At 47.4% G+C, this 19,495-nt stretch overlaps 1 protein-coding gene across 1 annotated transcript in view; it reads left to right on the top strand.

The window, feature by feature from the left end:
- Positions 1-319: 319 nt before the first annotated feature.
- LOC119954365 (aquaporin-5-like) overlaps positions 320-19,495 on the top strand; it is a 67,008-nt gene continuing 47,832 nt past the window's right edge. The window contains exons 1-2 of the mRNA XM_038779551.1: positions 320-806; positions 15,122-15,283. Of these exons, the coding sequence (XP_038635479.1) occupies positions 435-806; positions 15,122-15,283 (534 nt within the window). The 5' untranslated portion in view covers positions 320-434. The remainder of the gene's footprint in view (positions 807-15,121; positions 15,284-19,495) is intronic.

The following is a 19,495-nucleotide window of genomic DNA, read 5'->3' as shown; positions in this document are numbered from 1 at the left end:
CTGATTTCCACCAGGCTCCTGGCAGCCGGGGCAATAGCATTAACCCCAGTTTTACTGGGGATGTGACAAATTCAGTCAAAGTTCCTGTCTTGGCCAAATATTTACTTTCTGGGAATATCTGAATGCTGTGCTTGTGACCAATCAGTGTTGTGATGCCTCTTTGGTGACGATCTGGAGCCCAGTTAGTGTAGTACAGTGTAGTACAGAATAGCACACAGAATGAATGAAATCAGCAGACAGGCTCATTGCAAAGCTGCATAATTTAGAACAATCCTGTAGAACTGGGAGTCAGAAACTACAAATGGAAAAATACCAGACGATCCTGCTGAAGTCCTTCAAGTATTGACCTCTGGGAGGTGGGTCCTACGTGGGCTGCGAGCTACAAGTACTGGAGCCGAAACTGTTCTCTTTGCAGATGACCCCACAACTCCGAGATGAAGATGCTGAAGGAGGAAATCCAGAGTGAGTCATTCTGGAGAGCTCTGACTGCTGAATTCCTGGGGACAGCAGTCTTTGTGTTCTCCAGTTTGGCCTGTACTTTGTGCTGGGGCGGACACAGCCCCAGCACTCTGCAGGTAGCTCTGGGCTTTGGTCTGGGAGTAACCGCTGTCTCTGTTTTCACCCAAGGAGTGAGCGGGGGGCAGCTGAACCCCGCTGTCAGCCTCGCCCTGCTCTTCAGTAAGCACATCAGTCCGCTCCGAGCTCTGCTCTACATGATCATGCAGACACTGGGGGCCACTGCAGCCTCTGCCCTGCTCTATGTGCTCTCACCTGAGGATGTCCGCGGAGAACTGGGACTCAACAAGGTAAGTGAGCGGGAGAAGACGGACATGTGGGCGGCCAAATTCTGACAGACCTCATCCCGAACGAGTGACAGCACTTAAGCTCGAAATCGTGACAGGTCCCGCTAAACACCAGGCTGCTACTGGCGCAAATAGTGATCACAACCTTAAACCTGGCAGATTATGTTAAAATTGGACCAGGTGTTGGAGGGAGGGAGAGGAGGGGGAGGAGGGTGATAGAGGAGGCAGAGGGAGGAGGAGAATGGGGTGATGTGTGCGAAATAATTAAGTTTCATTAATAATTTGCATGTTTGGAACGTGTGATGTGTTTCTGCCAAAAAACATTAAGGACTAGTATGAAATTAGGCCATTCAGCCCTGTGTGGGCTCTCTGTGTCGTGCAGCTAATCCAATTAGTCCCAATGCCTACCTCTCCATATCCCTGGAATCGTTTTTGCTCTTAAGTATTTAGAACATAGAACATACAGTGCAGAAGGAGGCCATTCGGCCCATCAAGTCTACACCGACCCACTTAAGCCCTCACTTCCACCCTATCCCCGTAACCCAATAAACCCTCTTAAACGTTTTGGACACTAAGGGCAATTTACCTTGGTCAATCCACCCAACCTGCATGTCTTTGGACTGTGGGAGGAAACCGGAGCACCCGGAAAAAACCCACGCGGACATGGGGAGAACAGTTAGTGCCCCAGCAGGGAATCGAACCTGGGACCCTGGTGCTGTGAAGCCACAGTGCTATTCACTTGTGCTACCGTGCTGCATTTATTTATTCATTTGTCTTTTAAATTTCTGAATCTGTTTTAACCCTCATTTTCGGTAGTCTGTTCTTTATAACTCTGAGAAAAAGGATTCCTCAAGTCACTTTTGGCATTTTCACCAATCAATTTAAATCTGTTTCTTCTGGTGACTCATTCTGCTGTCAAGGGGGGCGGGTGGTGGCGGGTGGGGAGGTGGGGAGGAGGTAAATTCTGCATAGTTAGTCAATCAAACCTTGCTTTAACCTAAGGAGAATATCCCATCAAAATAACAGGAGTCAGCCAAAACTTCAACGCCTCGAGTCTGCTCCATCATTCAATAAGACCTTGGCTGATCTGTTTGTGTTTCAAATTCCCATTTTGATTCCCTCAACAAAAATCTATACCTCCACCTTCAAAATATTCACCACCTTCTGAAGTCGAGAGTTCCAAAGTCACACAAGCCTCTTAGAGAAAACATTCTCCTCATCTCTGTCCTAACAAAGCAACCACTGATTTTAAAACAGTGTCCCCAGGTTCTGGACTCACCCACAAGAGTGGATGAGTCCACATCCATCTTGCCAAGACAGTTCAGGGTCTGTTATACTTCAATCAATCACCCCTCACTCTTCTAAACTCCAGTGGGTGCAAACCCACTCTGTCCAACCTTCCTTCAAAAGACAACCCACTCATTCCAGGTATCAATCTAGTAAACCTTTGCACAGTATTTGAGTTGTGGTCTCACCAATGTCTTACATAACTGAAGCCATAATATCCTTACTGTAATTTTCAATTCCTCTCATTACATTCCATTAGCCTTCTTGATTACTTGCTGTACCTGCATACTAACATTTTGTGACTCATGCACTAGAACACCTAGATCCCTCTGCACCTTGGAATTCTGAAACCTTTCACTGCTTAAATAATGCTCTCATTTTTTATTCTTCTAGCCAAAGTGAACAACTTCACATTTTCCCGTATTATGCTCCAAATGAGGGCAACTGGGACTAGCTTAGTGGTAAAAACTGGGCGGCATGGACAGGTTGGCCCATGCTGTACATCGCTGACTCTGTGACTCTATCTGCCAGATATTTGCCCATTCACTTAGACTATCTCTGCCCTAGCTACCAATCAAGTAAATATTCCCTGGTTACCATTCGAATAAATCTCCCCTAGTTGCCAGTCGAGCAAATCTGCCCTGGTTACCAGTCTAGTAAACTGGTTATAGTCTAGTGAATTCCCCTTGGTTACCAGTTCAATGAATCTCCACTGGACACCAGTAGAATAAATCTCCCCCGGTTACTAGTCAAGTTAACCAGTCAAGGAAATCTCCCCTGTTTATCAGTTGAGTAAGACCTGTTTGCCAGTCCAGTTAATCTTCACTGGTTACCAGTCAAGCAAAGCTCCCTCGTTACTAGTCTTGTAAACTGGTTACCTGACTAGTGAATGTCCCCTAGTTATAAGTCTAGAAAACAACCCTTGGTTACCTGTCAAGTAAATCTCCATTAGTTATGTGTCGAATAAATCTCTCTTCTGAGTCCAGGGAATCTCCCTCAATCAGCAGTCTAATAAATTACCCCTAGTTACCAGTCGAGTGAACCTCCCCCGGTTACCAGTCCAGAAAATTTCCTCCGGTTACCAGTTGAATAAAACTCCCCTGGTTGTCAGTGAAGTAAATCTGCCCTGGTTACCAATATAGAAAACCCTCCTGGTTACCAGTCTAGCAAACTGTTGGCCAGTCTAGTAAACCTCCTCTGGTTACCAGTCTGGTAAATTCCCCATGGTTACCAGTCGAATGAATCTCCCCAGGTTACCAATCGAGTGAATCACCCCAGGTTACCAGTCTAGTAAAAGTCCCCTGGTTACCCATCTAGTGATTCTTCCCTGGTTGCCAGTGCAATAAATCTCCCCTGATTACCAGTCTAGTGAATCTTTCAGAAGGTGGTGGGTGGTGGAAAGTGCCATAGACAATAATTTTTGAGACATGTTTACACCCAAGGTGCAGGCAGATCGATGAGTGACATCTAGAAGGGGTAGGCAGTCAGTGCAGGAATCCCCTGTGGCTGTCCCCCTCTCTAACAGGCATACCATCTCGGATACTTTTGGGAGAGTGGGGGGGGGGGGGGGGGGGAGTGGCCTTTCCAGGGAAAACAACAACAGCAGCCAGAGCAGTGTCACCATGACTGGCTCTGTTATTTAGCAGGGAGGATCAAAGTACAGAAGAACAATACTTATCGGGGACTCTTAGATGGTATGGAGTTCTTAAAATGCATACAGGGGAACTTTCCAGCTCAATATGTAGAGGGCCCAAAAAGGGATGGTGTAGAGATAGACCTAATTCTGGAGAAAGAAGCCAAACAGGTGGTTGATGTATTGGTGAGGAGCATTTTGGTGATAGCGACCACAACATGGTGCAATTTAAGTTTGTTACGGACAAGGAAATAGACTGATTGCAAAAACGAGGTTGTGGAATGAGAGGGGGGGGGGGGGGGGGGGAGTGGACTTTGGCCAGGATCCGGCCAAGGAATACGGCAGAGTTATTTGTGGGAGAATCTACAGAAGAGCAATGGGGAGCATTCAAAAAAGAAATAGGGAGGGTACAGGCCCAACATGTTCCCTCTAGATAATAGGAAGGAGTGACGAGCCCAGACAACATTCAGAGATATGTTGAGAAGGAAAATAGGCTATTGGCAAGTACAAGGGAAGCAAATCAACAGAGGCAATAGATGAGTATAGAAAGTGTAGATGGAGTTTAAGAAAGCAATTAGGTGAGCAAAGAAGGGATATGAGAAAGCTCTGGCTATTAAAAGTAGGGAAAATACCAAAATATTCTATAAGTATATTAATGGGAAGAGGATAACCAGGGAAAGAGTTGGGCCCATTAAGGACCAACAAAGAAATATGTGGGTGGTGCCAGAGGACATGTAGGGTATTGAACAAATACTTTGTATCTGTCTTCATCCAAGCAAATGAGGATGTAGATATAGAACTCAGGGAGAGAGACTGTGATGTTCTTGAGTAAATTTTCATCGGGAGTGACAAGGTATTGGTGGTGTCAGCAGGCTTAAAAGTGGACAAAGGTCTTGATGAATTGTGTCCCAGGATCATGAGGGAAGTGAGGGAGGAGATTGCAGGGGCTCTGACCCAAATTTTTAGTTCCCCTTTGGTGGTGCCAGAGGGCTAGTGGTCCCACTATTTAAGAAAAGTTGTGGTGATAAACCAGGGAACTACTGCCCAGTGAGTCTCACGTCAGTGGTCAGGAAACTATTGGGGGAAATTCTGAAGAAGGAGAAAATCTATTTCCACTTGGAGGCAAGGTTTGAATCAGAAATAATCAGCATGGCATTGGCAGAGTGAGATCATGCCTAACAACTTTGATTGAATTTTTTGAGCCTGTGACCAAGTCTGTAGATGAGGGTAGTGCAGTTGATATAATTTATATGGATTTCAGCAAAGCTTTTGACAAGGTCCCATATGAGAGACTTATAAAGAAGGCAATGCACATGAGATACAGGGTAACTTGAGAAGGTGGATTTAAAATTTGTTTAGCTGTAGGAGATAGAGGGTGATGTCAGACAGCTGCTTTAGTGACTGGAAGCCAGTGTCCAGTGGCATACAACAGGGATCTGTGCTGGGTCCCCTATTATTCATCATTTATACAAATTAAATAGATGACTCTATGGGGAGTAGGATCAAAAAGTTTGCGGATGGCACAAACATTGGCCACGGATTTGTGGTTAACAGTGAGGTTGAGTGTCTTGGGTTACAGGAAGATATAGTCAGGATGGTCAAATGGGCAGAGAAGTGGCTAATGGAATTTAACCCTGAAAAGTGTGAGGTGATACACTTTGGAAGGAGTAATGTGACAAGCAAGTATTCAATGAATAGCCTGATACTGAGAAATTCTGAGAAACAAAGGGGCCTTGGAAGGTTTGTCCATTGCTGTCTGAAGGCAGAAGGGCAGATTAATATAGTGGTGAAAAAGGCCTTTATCAATCAAGTAAGAAGTCTTACAACACCAGGTTAAAGTCCAACAGGTTTGTTTCAAACACGAGCTTTCGGAGCACGGCTCCTTCTTCAGGTGAATGGAAAGGCTTGTTCCAGAAATGTTTATATAGACACAGTCAGAGATGCCCCGGAATGCGAGCACCTGCAGGCAATCAAATCATCAAAGATGCAGAGAGAGAGGTAACTCCAGGTTAAAGAGGTGTGAATTGTCCCAAGCCAGTTCAGTCGGTAGGCCTCTGCAAGTCCAGGCTTGTTGGTGGGGGCCGAATGTAATGCGACATGAATCCCAGATCCCGGTTGAGTCCGCATTCATGCGTGCGGAACTTAGCTATAAGTTTTTGCTCAGCAATTTTGCGTTGTCGCGTCTCCTGAAGGCCTCCTTGTAGAATGCTGACCCGGAGATCAGAGGCTGAATGTCCTTGACTGCTGAAGTGTTCCCCAACTGGAAGGGAACAGTCCTGCCTGTTGATAGTCGCACGATGCCCGTTTATTCGTTGTCGCAGTGTCTGCATGGTCTCGCCAATGTACCACGCTTCGGGACATCCTTTCCTGCAGCGTATGAGGTAGACTACATTGGTCGAGTCGCACGAGTATGCGCCGCGTACCTGGTGGGTGGTGTTTCCACGTGTAATGGTGGTGTCCATGTCGATGATCTGGCATGTCTTGCAGAGATTACCCTGGCAGGGTTTTGTGGTGTTGTGGTTGCTGTTCTGAAGGCTGGGTAATTTGCTGCAAACAATGGTTTGTTTGAGGTTGCGCGGTTGTTTGAAGGCCAGTAGTGGGGGTGTGGGGATGACCTTGGCAAGATGTCCATCCTCGCTGATGATGTGTTGGAGGCTGCGAAGAAGATGTCGTAGTTTCTCCGCCCCAGGAAAGTACTGGACGACGAAGGGTACTCTGTCAGTGGTGTCCCGTGTTTGTCTTCTGAGGAGGTCGGTGCGGTTTTTTTGCTGTGGCGCGGTGGAACTGTCGATCAATGAGTCGAGCGCCATATCCCGTTCGTACGAGGGCATCTTTCAGCATCTGTAGGTGTCTGTTGCGCTCCTCCTTGTCTGAGCAGATCCTGTGTATACGGAGGGCTTGTCCATAGGGGATGGCTTCTTTAATGTGTTTCGGGTGAAAGCTGGAGAAGTGGAGCATCGTGAGATTATCTGTGGGCTTGCGGTAAAGCGAGGTGCTGAGGTGACCGTCCTTGATGGAGACGAGTGTGTCCAAGAATGGAACTGAATTTGGAGAATAGTCCATGGTGAGTTTGATGGTGGGATGGAACTTATTGATGTCATCGTGTAGTCGTTTCAGTGATGTCTCGCCGTGGGTCCAAAGGAAAAAAATGTCATCGATGTATCTGGTGTATAGCATCGGTTGAAAGTCCTGTGTGGTGAGGAAGTCCTGTTCAAACTTGTGCATGAAGATGTTGGCATATTGAGGTGCAAATTTGGTCCCCATGGCTGTTCCGTGCGTCTGGATGAAGAATTTGTTGTCGAAGGTGAAGACGTTGTGGTCTAGAATGAAACGGATGAGTTGCAGAATTGCGTCTGGAGATTGGCAGTTGTCGGTGTTGAGGACTGAGGCTGTTGCAGCAATGCCGTCGTCATGGGGGATGCTGGTGTAGAGTGCCGAGACATCCATTGTGACGAGGAATGTTCCTGGTTCAACTGGTCCATGGGTGCTGAGTTTCTGTAGGAAGTCCGTCGTGTCGCGACAGAAGCTGGGTGTACCTTGTACGATGGGTTTCAAGATGCCCTCGATGTGGCCAGAGAGGTTCTCACACAGGGTCCCATTGCCTGAAACGATAGGACGGCCTGGTGTGTTGGCCTTGTGTATTTTCGGGAGGCAGTAGAGATCTCCAATGCGGGGATTACGTGGGATGAGAGCACGTAGGGTGTTCTGAAGGTCTGGATCTAAGGTCTTGATCAGTCTGCTGAGTCGGCGGATGTGTTCCTTGGTTGGATCTGCGGGTAACTGCCTGTAGTGTTCCTGGTTGTTGAGTTGTCGGTATACTTCTTTGCAGTAGTCTGTTCTGTTCAGTATGACGGTGGCCCCTCCTTTGTCTGCTGGTTTGATGACGATGTTGCGGTTGGTCTTGAGAGTGCGGATGGCGTTGCGTTGTGCTTGGGTGACGTTTGAGGCTGCCTTGTGATTGCGAGTGATGAATCTGGCATTGACACGACTTCTGACGGCTTGAGCATACATGTCGAGTCTAGGGCAGCGGCCTTCCGGAGGGGTCCAATTTGACTCTTTCCTTTTCGGTTGCTGCACTGCAGATCTCGCGGTCTGCTGTTCCGGTTCATTGGTCGTGTCCCTGGGTTCGCTGTCGGCCTCTTGGGGTCTGTGGAAGAATTCCCGGAGCCTCATTCGCCTGATGAATTCCTCCGTATCTGCCGCGAGACTGATGGGGTCCATTTTGGTGGTGGTGCAGAAATTGAGCCCTCTGCTGAGGACTTCGATTTCGTCTGGTTGAAGGGTGTAGTCTGACAAGTTGACAATGGATTTCCCTGTATTGTTTTCGACTGTTGTACCGGGAGAAGCTTGATTGCTGCTGGTGGTGATGCCAAGTTTCTCAAGCTTCCTGTTCTTGGTGTGCATGTAGGTGGCATAGTATTGCTGTCTCATCTGTTTGGCGGTGTTCCGCAGCTGGTCTGCTGTGTCCTGAGCGCAAGTTGAGAATATGGCCTCTCTCTTGGTTTCCAGGTTGCGTCGACTGCTGTAGAGTTGGTGTACGAGGTGTTTGAGGAGTGTGACAGAGGTGCGGTGGCAGAGTCTTTCAGCGTAGTCTGTGTTGTAAGTCGACTTGATTGGGTTTTTGATCTGTAGTCCTTTCGGGATCTTGTCTGCTTTTTTGCATCTTTGTAGAAACTGAATGTCAGTGTCTATATGCGCGATCTTCCTGGAGATCCTCTCCACTTTGAGCCGGCAGTTTGCGGTGTCAATGGTAGCCATGATGTGGAGATGCCGGCGTTGGACTGGGGTGAGCACAGTAAGAAGTCTTACAACACCAGGTTAAAGTCCAACAGGTTTGTTTCAAACACGAGCTTTCGGAGCACGGCTCCTTCTTCAGGTGAATGGAAAGGCTTGTTCCAGAAATGTTTATATAGACACAGTCAGAGATGCCCCGGAATGCGAGCACCTGCAGGCAATCAAATCATCAAAGATGCAGAGAGAGAGGTAACTCCAGGTTAAAGAGGTGTGAATTGTCCCAAGCCAGTTCAGTCGGTAGGCCTCTGCAAGCCCAGGCTTGTTGGTGGGGGCCGAATGTAATGCGACATGAATCCCAGATCCCGGTTGAGTCCGCATTCATGCGTGCGGAACTTAGCTATAAGTTTTTGCTCAGCAATTTTGCGTTGTCGCGTCTCCTGAAGGCCTCCTTGTAGAATGCTGACCCGGAGATCAGAGGCTGAATGCCCTTGACTGCTGAAGTGTTCCCCAACTGGAAGGGAACAGTCCTGCCTGTTGATAGTCGCACGATGCCCGTTTATTCGTTGTCGCAGTGTCTGCATGGTCTCGCCAATGTACCACGCTTCGGGACATCCTTTCCTGCAGCGTATGAGGTAGACTACATTGGTCGAGTCGCACGAGTATGCGCCGCGTACCTGGTGGGTGGTGTTTCCACGTGTAATGGTGGTGTCCATGTCGATGATCTGGCATGTCTTGCAGAGATTACCCTGGCAGGGTTTTGTGGTGTTGTGGTTGCTGTTCTGAAGGCTGGGTAATTTGCTGCAAACAATGGTTTGTTTGAGGTTGCGCGGTTGTTTGAAGGCCAGTAGTGGGGGTGTGGGGATGACCTTGGCAAGATGTCCATCCTCGCTGATGATGTGTTGGAGGCTGCGAAGAAGATGTCGTAGTTTCTCCGCCCCAGGAAAGTACTGGACGACGAAGGGTACTCTGTCAGTGGTGTCCCGTGTTTGTCTTCTGAGGAGGTCGGTGCAGTTTTTTGCTGTGGCGCGGTGGAACTGTCGATCAATGAGTCGAGCGCCATATCCCGTTCGTACGAGGGCATCTTTCAGCATCTGTAGGTGTCTGTTGCGCTCCTCCTTGTCTGAGCAGATCCTGTGTATACGGAGGGCTTGTCCATAGGGGATGGCTTCTTTAATGTGTTTCGGGTGAAAGCTGGAGAAGTGGAGCATCGTGAGATTATCTGTGGGCTTGCGGTAAAGCGAGGTGCTGAGGTGACCGTCCTTGATGGAGACGAGTGTGTCCAAGAATGGAACTGAATTTGGAGAATAGTCCATGGTGAGTTTGATGGTGGGATGGAACTTATTGATGTCATCGTGTAGTCGTTTCAGTGATGTCTCGCCGTGGGTCCAAAGGAAAAAAATGTCATCGATGTATCTGGTGTACAGCATCGGTTGAAAGTCCTGTGTGGTGAGGAAGTCCTGTTCAAACTTGTGCATGAAGATGTTGGCATATTGAGGTGCAAATTTGGTCCCCATGACCACAGACCATGCAGACACTGCGACAACGAATAAACGGGCATCGTGCGACTATCAACAGGCAGGACTGTTCCCTTCCAGTTGGGGAACACTTCAGCAGTCAAGGACATTCAGCCTCTGATCTCCGGGTCAGCATTCTACAAGGAGGCCTTCAGGAGACGCGACAACGCAAAATTGCTGAGCAAAAACTTATAGCTAAGTTCCGCACGCATGAATGCGGACTCAACCGGGATCTGGGATTCATGTCGCATTACATTCGGCCCCCACCAACAAGCCTGGACTTGCAGAGGCCTACCGACTGAACTGGCTTGGGACAATTCACACCTCTTTAACCTGGAGTTACCTCTCTCTCTGCATCTTTGATGATTTGATTGCCTGCAGGTGCTCGCATTCCGGGGCATCTCTGACTGTGTCTATATAAACATTTCTGGAACAAGCCTTTCCATTCACCTGAAGAAGGAGCCGTGCTCCGAAAGCTCGTGTTTGAAACAAACCTGTTGGACTTTAACCTGGTGTTGTAAGACTTCTTACTGTGCTCACCCCAGTCCAACGCCGGCATCTCCACATCATGTTTATCAATCAAGGCATGGATTACAAAAACAGGGAGATCATGTTGGAGTTGTACAGAACCTTGGTGGGTTCACAGTTGGAGTACTGTGTGCAATTCCGGTCACCACATTATAGGAAGGATGTGACTACAATGGAGGGGGTGTAGAGGCGATTCACCTGATATGGTGCATTTAAGTTATGAAGAGAGGCTGGATAAGCTTGGGCTGTTTTCCCTGCAACAGAGAAGGCTGAGGGGTGACCTGATCGAGGTGTTACAAGATTCTGAGGGGCATGGACAGGGTGGATAGAGAGCTGCTGTTCCCTTTAGTTGAAGGGTCAGCTACGAGGGGACACAAGTTCAAGCTCAGGGGCAGGAGGTTTAGGGGAAATTTGAGGAAAAACCTTTATACCCAGAGGGTGGTGATGGTCTGGAGTGAACGGCCGGGAGGGTGGAAGAAGCAGGTTGCCTCACATCCTTTAAAAGGTAGCTGGATGAGCACTTGGCGCTTCATAACATTCAAGGCTATGGGCTATGTTCTGGCAAATGGGATGAGGTAGGCAGGTCAGGTGTCTTTCATGCGTCGGTTTGTAGCCATCTGGGATGGCCACTTACAACAAGAAACATGATGTGGAGATGCCGGCGTTGGACTGGGGTGAGCACAGTAAGAAGTCTTACAACACCAGGTTACAACACCATTCACCTGAGGAAGGAGCAGTGCTCCGAAAGCTAGTGTTTGAAACAAACATGTTGGACTTTAATCCTGAACAAGAAACATGGACGTTCACAAAGCCTAAAGGGAAATGTGGTCAATGTAAGATTCAGGCAGGCACAGAGACTGCATATATATTCATGAGCAGAGAATCCAGACAGCATCCGAAACCCCCAACCAATTAGCATTTTAATGGCCCATCTCCATTAGACAAAGGATTGATACTCAGGTAACTGATACAAGTCCAGACATTTTGGCGCCACTCCCTTTATTCAGAAAGCATAAACAGCAGGGTCAATGACCGCTTAGGACACGCCCAGCCATCAAGGCATCCACCCCTTTACTGGCTCCAATTGAAGGCAGTGATCGAGAACTCCCCAATTAATTGGGTCCAAACCTAAGGACCGCCCAAAAGAGCGCAAACCACCCCCCCCCCCCCCCCCCCCCAAGGATAAAGAGAGACACTGCCATGTGCTCGATCTCTGTTGGAAAGTCCATCCAACGTCCATCTCCAATCGCAGCACCATGGCCAGAAGCAAGTTCAAGTTCAACGCTCGTTACCAGACGGATGAGCCCAGCTGAACAGCAGTTACCTTTCCAGACCCAGTAGATCCAGATTCAAACAAAGGCCGTTGTTCCTCTGACCTAAGCCGGGTGCCTGAAGTTATAGTTGTCATAGTTGTTAGGTGTAGCAACTACTAGTTTTATGTTGCATGTGTAAATTAATCTTGTGTGTAAATAAAGTACCACTGATCTTGAACTAACTAACTGGTTGTTGGGTCTTTGATCGATATCCAGTTGAACCTTGTGGTGGTATCATTTGATACCTGGGGACTCTGAAAGCAATATAATATCAATATCTATAAAAGAAGGGCAACCTTATTGACTGCCATATTTATAGCAGGTAAAAAAGGCAACAGGTGCAGACTTGATCGGCCGAAGAGCTTCTTCTGTGCTTTATTATTCTGAGTCTGTGATTGTGTCAGTGCATACTCAATGGTCCAAATGGCCTCCTTCTGCACTGTAGGAATTCTATGGTTCTCTGGATGCTAGTGTTTTGAGATTGTTCATCTGGAGCATGGACAGCATATTTGAATGTTTCTGATACCAAACTATTCGGAAGGACAGAGTGGATGGTAAGGGAGGTGGTGTAGCTCTGTTATTTAAGGATGACATCCGGGCAATAGTAAGGGATGACATCGGTGCTATGGAGGATAAGGTTGAATCCATTTGGGTGGAAATCAGGAATAGTAAGGCGAAAAAGTCACTGATAGGAGTAGTCTATCGGCCACCAAATAGTAACATTATGGTGGGGCAGGCAATAAACAAAGAAATAGCTGATGCATGTAGAAATAGTACAGCATGGGGGATTTTAATTTACATGTCGATTGGTTTAACCAGGTCGGTTAAGGCAACCTTGAGGAGGAGTTTATAAAATGTGTCCGCGATAGTTTCCTAGAACAGTGTGTAATGGAACCTACGAGGGAACAAGCGGTCCTAGATCTTGTCCTGTGTAATGAGACAGGATTGATTCATGATCTCATAGTTAGGGATGCTCTCAGAAGGAGCGATCACAATGTGGTGGAATTTAAAATACAGATGGAGGGTGAAAAAGTAAAATCAAATACTCGTGTTTTGTGTTTAAACAAAGGAGATTACAATAGGATGAGAGAAGAACTAGCTAAGGTAGACTGGGAGCAAAGACTTTATGGTGGAACAGTTGAGGAACAGTGGAGAACCTTCCAAGCGATTTTTCACGGTGCTCAGCAAAGGTTTATACCAACAAAAAGGAAGGACGGTAGAAAGAGGGAAAATCGACCGTGGATATCTAAGGAAATAAGGGAGAGTATCAAATTGAAGGAAAAAGCATATAAAGTGGCAAAGATTGGTGGGAGACTAGAGGACTGGGAAATCTTTAGGGGGCAACAGAAAGCTATAAAGAAGAGTAAGATAGAGTATGAGAGTAAACTTGCTCAGAATATTAAAACAGACAGCAAAAGTTTTTACAAATAAAACATAAAAGAGTGGCTAAGGTAAATATTGGTCCTTTAGAGGATGAGAAGGGAGTTTTAATAATGGGAGATGAGGAAATGGCTGAGGAACTGAACAGGATTTTTGGGTCGGTCTTCACAGTGGAAGACACAAATAAAATGCCAGCGACTGATAGAAATGAGGCTATGGCAGGTGAGGAGCTTGAGAGGATTGTTATCACTAAGGAGGTAGTGATGGGCAAGCTAATGGGGCTAAAGATAGACAAGTCTCCTGGCCCTGATGGAATGCATCCCAGAGTGCTAAAAGAAATGGCTAGGGAAATTGCAGATGCACTAATGATGATTTACCAAAATTCACTAGACTCTGGGGTGGTCCCGGTGGATTGGAAATTAGCAAACGTGACACCACTGTTTAAAAAAGGAGGTAGGCAGAGAGCAGGAAATTATAGGCCAGTGAGCTTAACTTCGGTATAGGGAAGATGCTGGAATCTATCATCAAGGAAGAAATAGCGAGGCATCTGGATAGAAATTGTCCCATTGGGCAGACGCAGCATGGGTTCATAAAGGGCAGGTCGTGCCTAACTAATTTAGTGGAATTTTTTGAGGACATTACCAGTGCAGTAGATAAAGGGGAGCCAATGGATGTGGTATATCTGGATTTCCAGAAAACCTTTGACAAGGTGCCACTCAAAAGGTTGCTGCATAAGATAAAGATGCATGGCATTAAGGGTAAAGTAGTAGCATGGATAGAGGATTGGTTAATTAATAGAAAGCAAAGAGTGGGGATTAATGGGGGTTTCTCTGGTTGGCAATCAGTAGCTAGTGGTGTCCCTCAGGGATCCGTGTTGGGCCCACAGTTGTTCATAATTTACACAGATGATTTGGAGTTGGGGACCAAGGGTAATATGTCCAAGTTTGCAGATGACACTAAGATGAGTGGTAAAGCGAAAAGTGCAGAGGATACTGGAAGTCTGCAGAGGGATTTGGATAGGTTAAGTGAATGGGCTAGGGTCTGGCAGATGGAATACAATGTTGACAAATGTGAGGTTATCCATTTTGGTAGGAATAACAGCAAACGGGATTATTATTTAAACGATAAAATATTAAAGCATGCCGCTGTGCAGAGAGACTTGGGTGTGCTAGTGCATGAGTCACAGAAAGTTGGTTTACAGGTGCAACAGGTGATTAAGAAGGCAAATTGAATTTTGTCCTTCATGGCTAGAGGGATGGAGTTTAAGACTAGGGAGGTTATGTTGCAATTGTATAAGGTGTTAGTGAGGCCACACCTGGAGTATTGTGTTCAGTTTTGGTCTCCTTACTTGAGAAAGGACATACTGGCACTGGAGGGTGTGCAGAGGAGATTCACTAGGTTAATCCCAGAGCTGAAGGGGTTGTATTATGAGGAGAGGTTGAGTAGACTGGGACTGTACTCGTTGGAATTTAGAAGGATGAGGGGGATCTTATAGAAACATTTAAAATTATGAAGGGAATAGATAGGATAGATGCGGGCAGGTTGTTTCCACTGACGGATGAAAGCAGAACTAGGGGACATAGCCTCAAAATAAGGGGAAGTAGATTTAGGACTGAGTTTAGGAGGAACTTCTTCACCCAAAGGGTTGTGAATCTATGGAATTCCTTACCCAGTGAAGCAGTTGAGGCTCCTTCATTACATGTTTTTAAGGTAACGATAGATAGTTTTTTGAAGAATAAAGGGATTAAGGGTTATGGTGTTCAGGCCGGAAAGTGGAGCTGAGTCCACAAAAGATCAGCCATGATCTCATTGAATGGCGGAGCAGGCTTGAGGGGCCAGATGGCCTACTCCTGCTCCTAGTTCTTATGTTGTTATATTCTTATGTTCTTATGAGGAACTCTTGTCTAATCTGTTTAATTTACTCCACAGCCTTCTCCAGGAGTTACGCAGACTCAAGCTCTGGCAGTGGAAATCATTGTCACATTTCAGCTTGTCATGTGTGTATTCGCCATCTCACACAAGGAAAGCAACTTCAAAGGGTCTGCAACCTTGGCTGTTGGAGCATCTGTCACCCTTGGACATTTAGTGGCAGTAAGAATTATACATTTTTTCCTTCTATTTTTGAAATCAATTATTCACTGTCACAGTTGATTATTGTAAACTGTAGTTTTTCAATTCCACAATCATGGTGCAGCAAACCCTGAGCCTAGTATGGCACTGGGTGAAGTATGTCATTGGGCAGAGTACGCTCTGGATAGACGATGGCACGACGTAAAGTTTGGCACCGGGTGAAGTACAGCACAGGGCAGAGTAGGCACTGGGTGAAATATGGCACTGGGCAGAGTAGGCACTGGGTGAAATATGGCACTGGGCAGAGTAGGCACTGGGTGAAATATGGCACTGGGCAGAGTACGGCACTGGGCAGAGTACAGTACTGGGTGAATTGGGGCCCAGTGTCAGCACTGGACAGAGAACGGCACTGGGCTGAGTGATGTAGCCATCTCAGATGGCCACCTGCCAGGGACCATGGGAATTATGGCCAACCCAGGACTCAGACACACTCAGAGCTTGTGTGTGTATTTGCAACCCAGATAGCTAGACGCGATCGAAACCCCCGCTCGTTTGCATTCTAATGGCCCATTTCTCCAGAACAAAAGAACTGTACTCAGGTAACCGATATAGATACAGACTAATCGGTGCCACTCCCTTTACTCAGGGAGCCCAAACAGCCAAGGTCAATGACCACGAAGGACATGCCCAGCCATCAAGGCACCCGCACCTTTATTGGTCAAAATCGAAGGCAGTGATCGAAGCCTGTCGAATTATTGGGTCCAGGTTAAGGATCGCCTCAAAGAGCGTGAAATCCCAGGGGGATAAGAAGAGACACAGCCATGTGCTCGGTCTCTCGTGGATCCGGCCTATGCCAACCCAAGTGCAGCATAACGACCAGACAGACAAGTTCAAGACCAATGATCGCTACCAGACGGATGAGCCCAGCAGAAACAGAGCCACGTCTTCCACCCAGCCATGCAAGATCCGGACAAAGGCCTTGCCTATCTGCATAGAGCTGGTTGGCCTGAAGTTAAGTATAGGTTATTGTAGTTGTTAGGTGTAGTTTAACTGTAGTGTTTTGTGTTGCATGTCGAAGTAATCCTTGTGTGTAAATAAACCATCTTTGAACTTGAAGTGACTAACTGGTTGTGTGGTCCTTTGATCGATATCCGGTAAAGCCTTGTGGTGGTATCATTTGATACCTGGCGACTCTAAAGAGCATCATTATTAATTGGCAACATTATTAATGCCGATTGGCAACTGTAGGCACTGGGTGAAATATAGCACTGAGCAAAGTACAGCACTGGGTGCAGTACGGTACTGGTTGAGGTATGGCACTGAGCAAAGTACGGCACTGGGTGAGGTATGGCACTGGTGGAGTACGGTACTGGGTGAGGTATGGCACTGAGCAAAGTATGGCACTGGGTGGAGTACGGTACTTGGTGAGGTATGGCACTGAGCAAAGTACGGCACTGGGTGAGGTATGGCACTCGGTGGAGTACGGTACTGGGTGAGAAGCGGCCCTGGGTGAAATACAGCACTGGGTGAATCAGGGCTCTGGACAAAATACAGCACTGGGTGAAGTACGGTCCTGGGTGAAGTATGATCCTGGGTGAAGTATGATCCTGATAAAGTATGATCCTGGGTGAAGTATGATCCTGGGTGAAGTATGATCCTGGATAAAGTATGATCCTGGATAAAGTATGATCCTGGGTGAAGTATGATCCTGGGTGAAATATGATCCTGGGTGAAGTATGGCCCTGGGTGAAGTAAGGCCCTGGGTGAAGTAAGGCCCTGGATGAAGTATGGCCCTGGGTGAAGTATGATCCTGGGTGAAGTATGGTCCTGGGTGAAGTATGATCCTGGATAAAGTATGATCCTGGATAAAGTATGATCCTGGGTTAAGTATGATCCTGGGTGAAGTATGATCCTGGGTGAAGTATGATCCTGGGTGAAGTAAGGCCCTGGGTGAAGTAAGGCCCTGGGTGAAGTATGGCCCTGGGTGAAGTATGATCCTGGGTGAAGTATGATCCTGGCGGAAGTATGATCCTGATAAAGTATGATCCTGGGTGAAGTATGATCCTGGGTGAAGTATGATCCTGGGTGAAGTATGATCCTGGATAAAGTATGATCCTGGGTGAAGTATGATCCTGGGTGAAGTATGATCCTGGGTGAAGTATGATCCTGGGTGAAGTATGGTCCTGGGTGAAGTATGATCCTGGGTGAAGTATGATCCTGGGTGAAGTATGATCCTGGGTGAAGTAAGGCCCTGGGTGAAGTATGATCCTGGGTGAAGTAAGGCCCTGGGTGAAGGAAGGCCCTGGGTGGAGTCCAGCCCTGGATAAAGTATGGCCCTGGGTGAAGTATGACCCTGGTTGGAGTGCGGCCCTGGGTTAAGTACGACCCTGGGTGAAGAAAGGCCATGGGTGGAGCATGACCCTGTGTGAAGTACGACATTGGGCAGAGTACAGCAATGGGCAGAGTACGGCAATGGGCAGAGGAGGCACAGGGTGAAGTACAGCACTGGGCGAAATACAGCGTTGGGCAGAATATGGCACTGGGTAGACTACAGCACTACTTGAAGTTTGGCACTGGGTAAAATATGGCACAGGGCAGTGTAGGCACTGGGTAAAATATGGTGTTATGGGCCAGGGTTTAGAGAACCCCAAAGTGTTTCATGGAGTTCACCTGACCCATAACTTTTTTAAAAACATTTTTATTCAGGTTTTTGAAAATGTTTATAATAATAACATTGACAATGATGTCGACGTGGTATAATAAACATCCTCCCCCCCCCAATCCCAATATTCACACACCCCAACCATAAAACAACAATCCGACCCTCTTCTCCCCCCCCCCCCCCCCCCCTCCCCTTGGAATACTACATCTGCTGACATTTTAATTTTTCCCGAGAAAGTCGATGAACGGCTGCCATCTCTGGGTGAACCCTAACATTGACCCTCTTAAGGCGACCCTCTTCTTGAGACTGAGAAACCCAGCCATGCCACTAACCCAGGTCTCTACACTCGGGGGCTTCGAGTCCCTCCACATTAACAAGATCCGTCTCCGGGCTACCAGGGAGGCAAAGGCCAAGATGTCAGCCTCTTTCATCCCCTGAACTCCTGGCGCTTCCGACACTCCAAAGATCGCTACCTCCGGACTCGCCACCGCCCGTGTTTTTAGTACCGTGGACATTGTCATAATATGCATCTATATATATTTATATATATAATGGAGTGCAGACAGGCAGTGATTGACACACAGGATGACCAGTGAGGACACAGAACACAGCAGCCAATCACCAGACAGGACACGACCACTATAAAGCCAGAGGGCACTAGGTTTCCCGTTCTCTCTGGACCCAGCCACTGAGACAGTCAGAGCTCGTGAGCTAGCCAATGCAAACACCATGCGGTAGCTAGTAAGTCTGGTCAGGCTAGTACTAGGTCTCAAGTCAATTCAGTTTAGTGTCAACCCACAGTTGAACATGTATATTAGTTAAGACGTTAAATAAAATTGTGTTGCATCTTATCCAGTGTTAGAGGTCTGTCTCTCGCTACACTGCATCAAGTGCAGTCCATGTCGACCCAGCCAGCCCAACACATCATGGTACCACGGAGTGATACTGAAATTTGACGGACCTACCTCGAGTGAATCAGCGTCGACCAGCAAACAGCCATCCGGTGACATGTAAAACGTCCACCCTCCTCCGCAGCTCCGTATCGCCGGCAACCTCGATGTAAATTGGAAGACCTTCAAACAAAGTTCCTCCTATACATCGAAGCCACCGACCTTGAGGCCGCATTGGATGCCAGGAAGATCGCACTATTCCTCCCCACAGTGGGGGACCACGCCATCCACATCTACAACTCCCTTACATTCGCTGAAGGCGAAGAAAAGACAAAATTTAAAACAGTCCTGCTGAAGTTCGACAGCCACTGCGACATTGAGGTGATGAGACCATCAATTCACTAGACACGGGCTTTGAGATATGAACAGTGGTTTTAATCTACTTACTACAGAGCCAGCTTGTTACACGTTGAACTCTCAATGAACTGGTCGGCTGGCTCTGGGCTTCGATATTTATACAGCAGTCCAGGGGGAGGAGCCATGGGCGGAGCCAAGGGTGGAGCCCTGTACAAACGCCTAAGCATTCCCAGAGCTACTCCCCCTAGTGGTCGGGCAACACAACTGCGCTTATAATCGTACGATCTCATATATATATATCACAGTGTGAATTACAGAGTTACA

Source organism: Scyliorhinus canicula, chromosome 19, assembly GCF_902713615.1.
Source record: "Scyliorhinus canicula chromosome 19, sScyCan1.1, whole genome shotgun sequence".
NCBI classification, from domain to species: domain Eukaryota; kingdom Metazoa; phylum Chordata; class Chondrichthyes; order Carcharhiniformes; family Scyliorhinidae; genus Scyliorhinus; species Scyliorhinus canicula.
The sequence above is the reverse complement of the archived record's forward strand: the minus strand, read 5'-3'. Positions and strand labels throughout refer to the sequence as shown.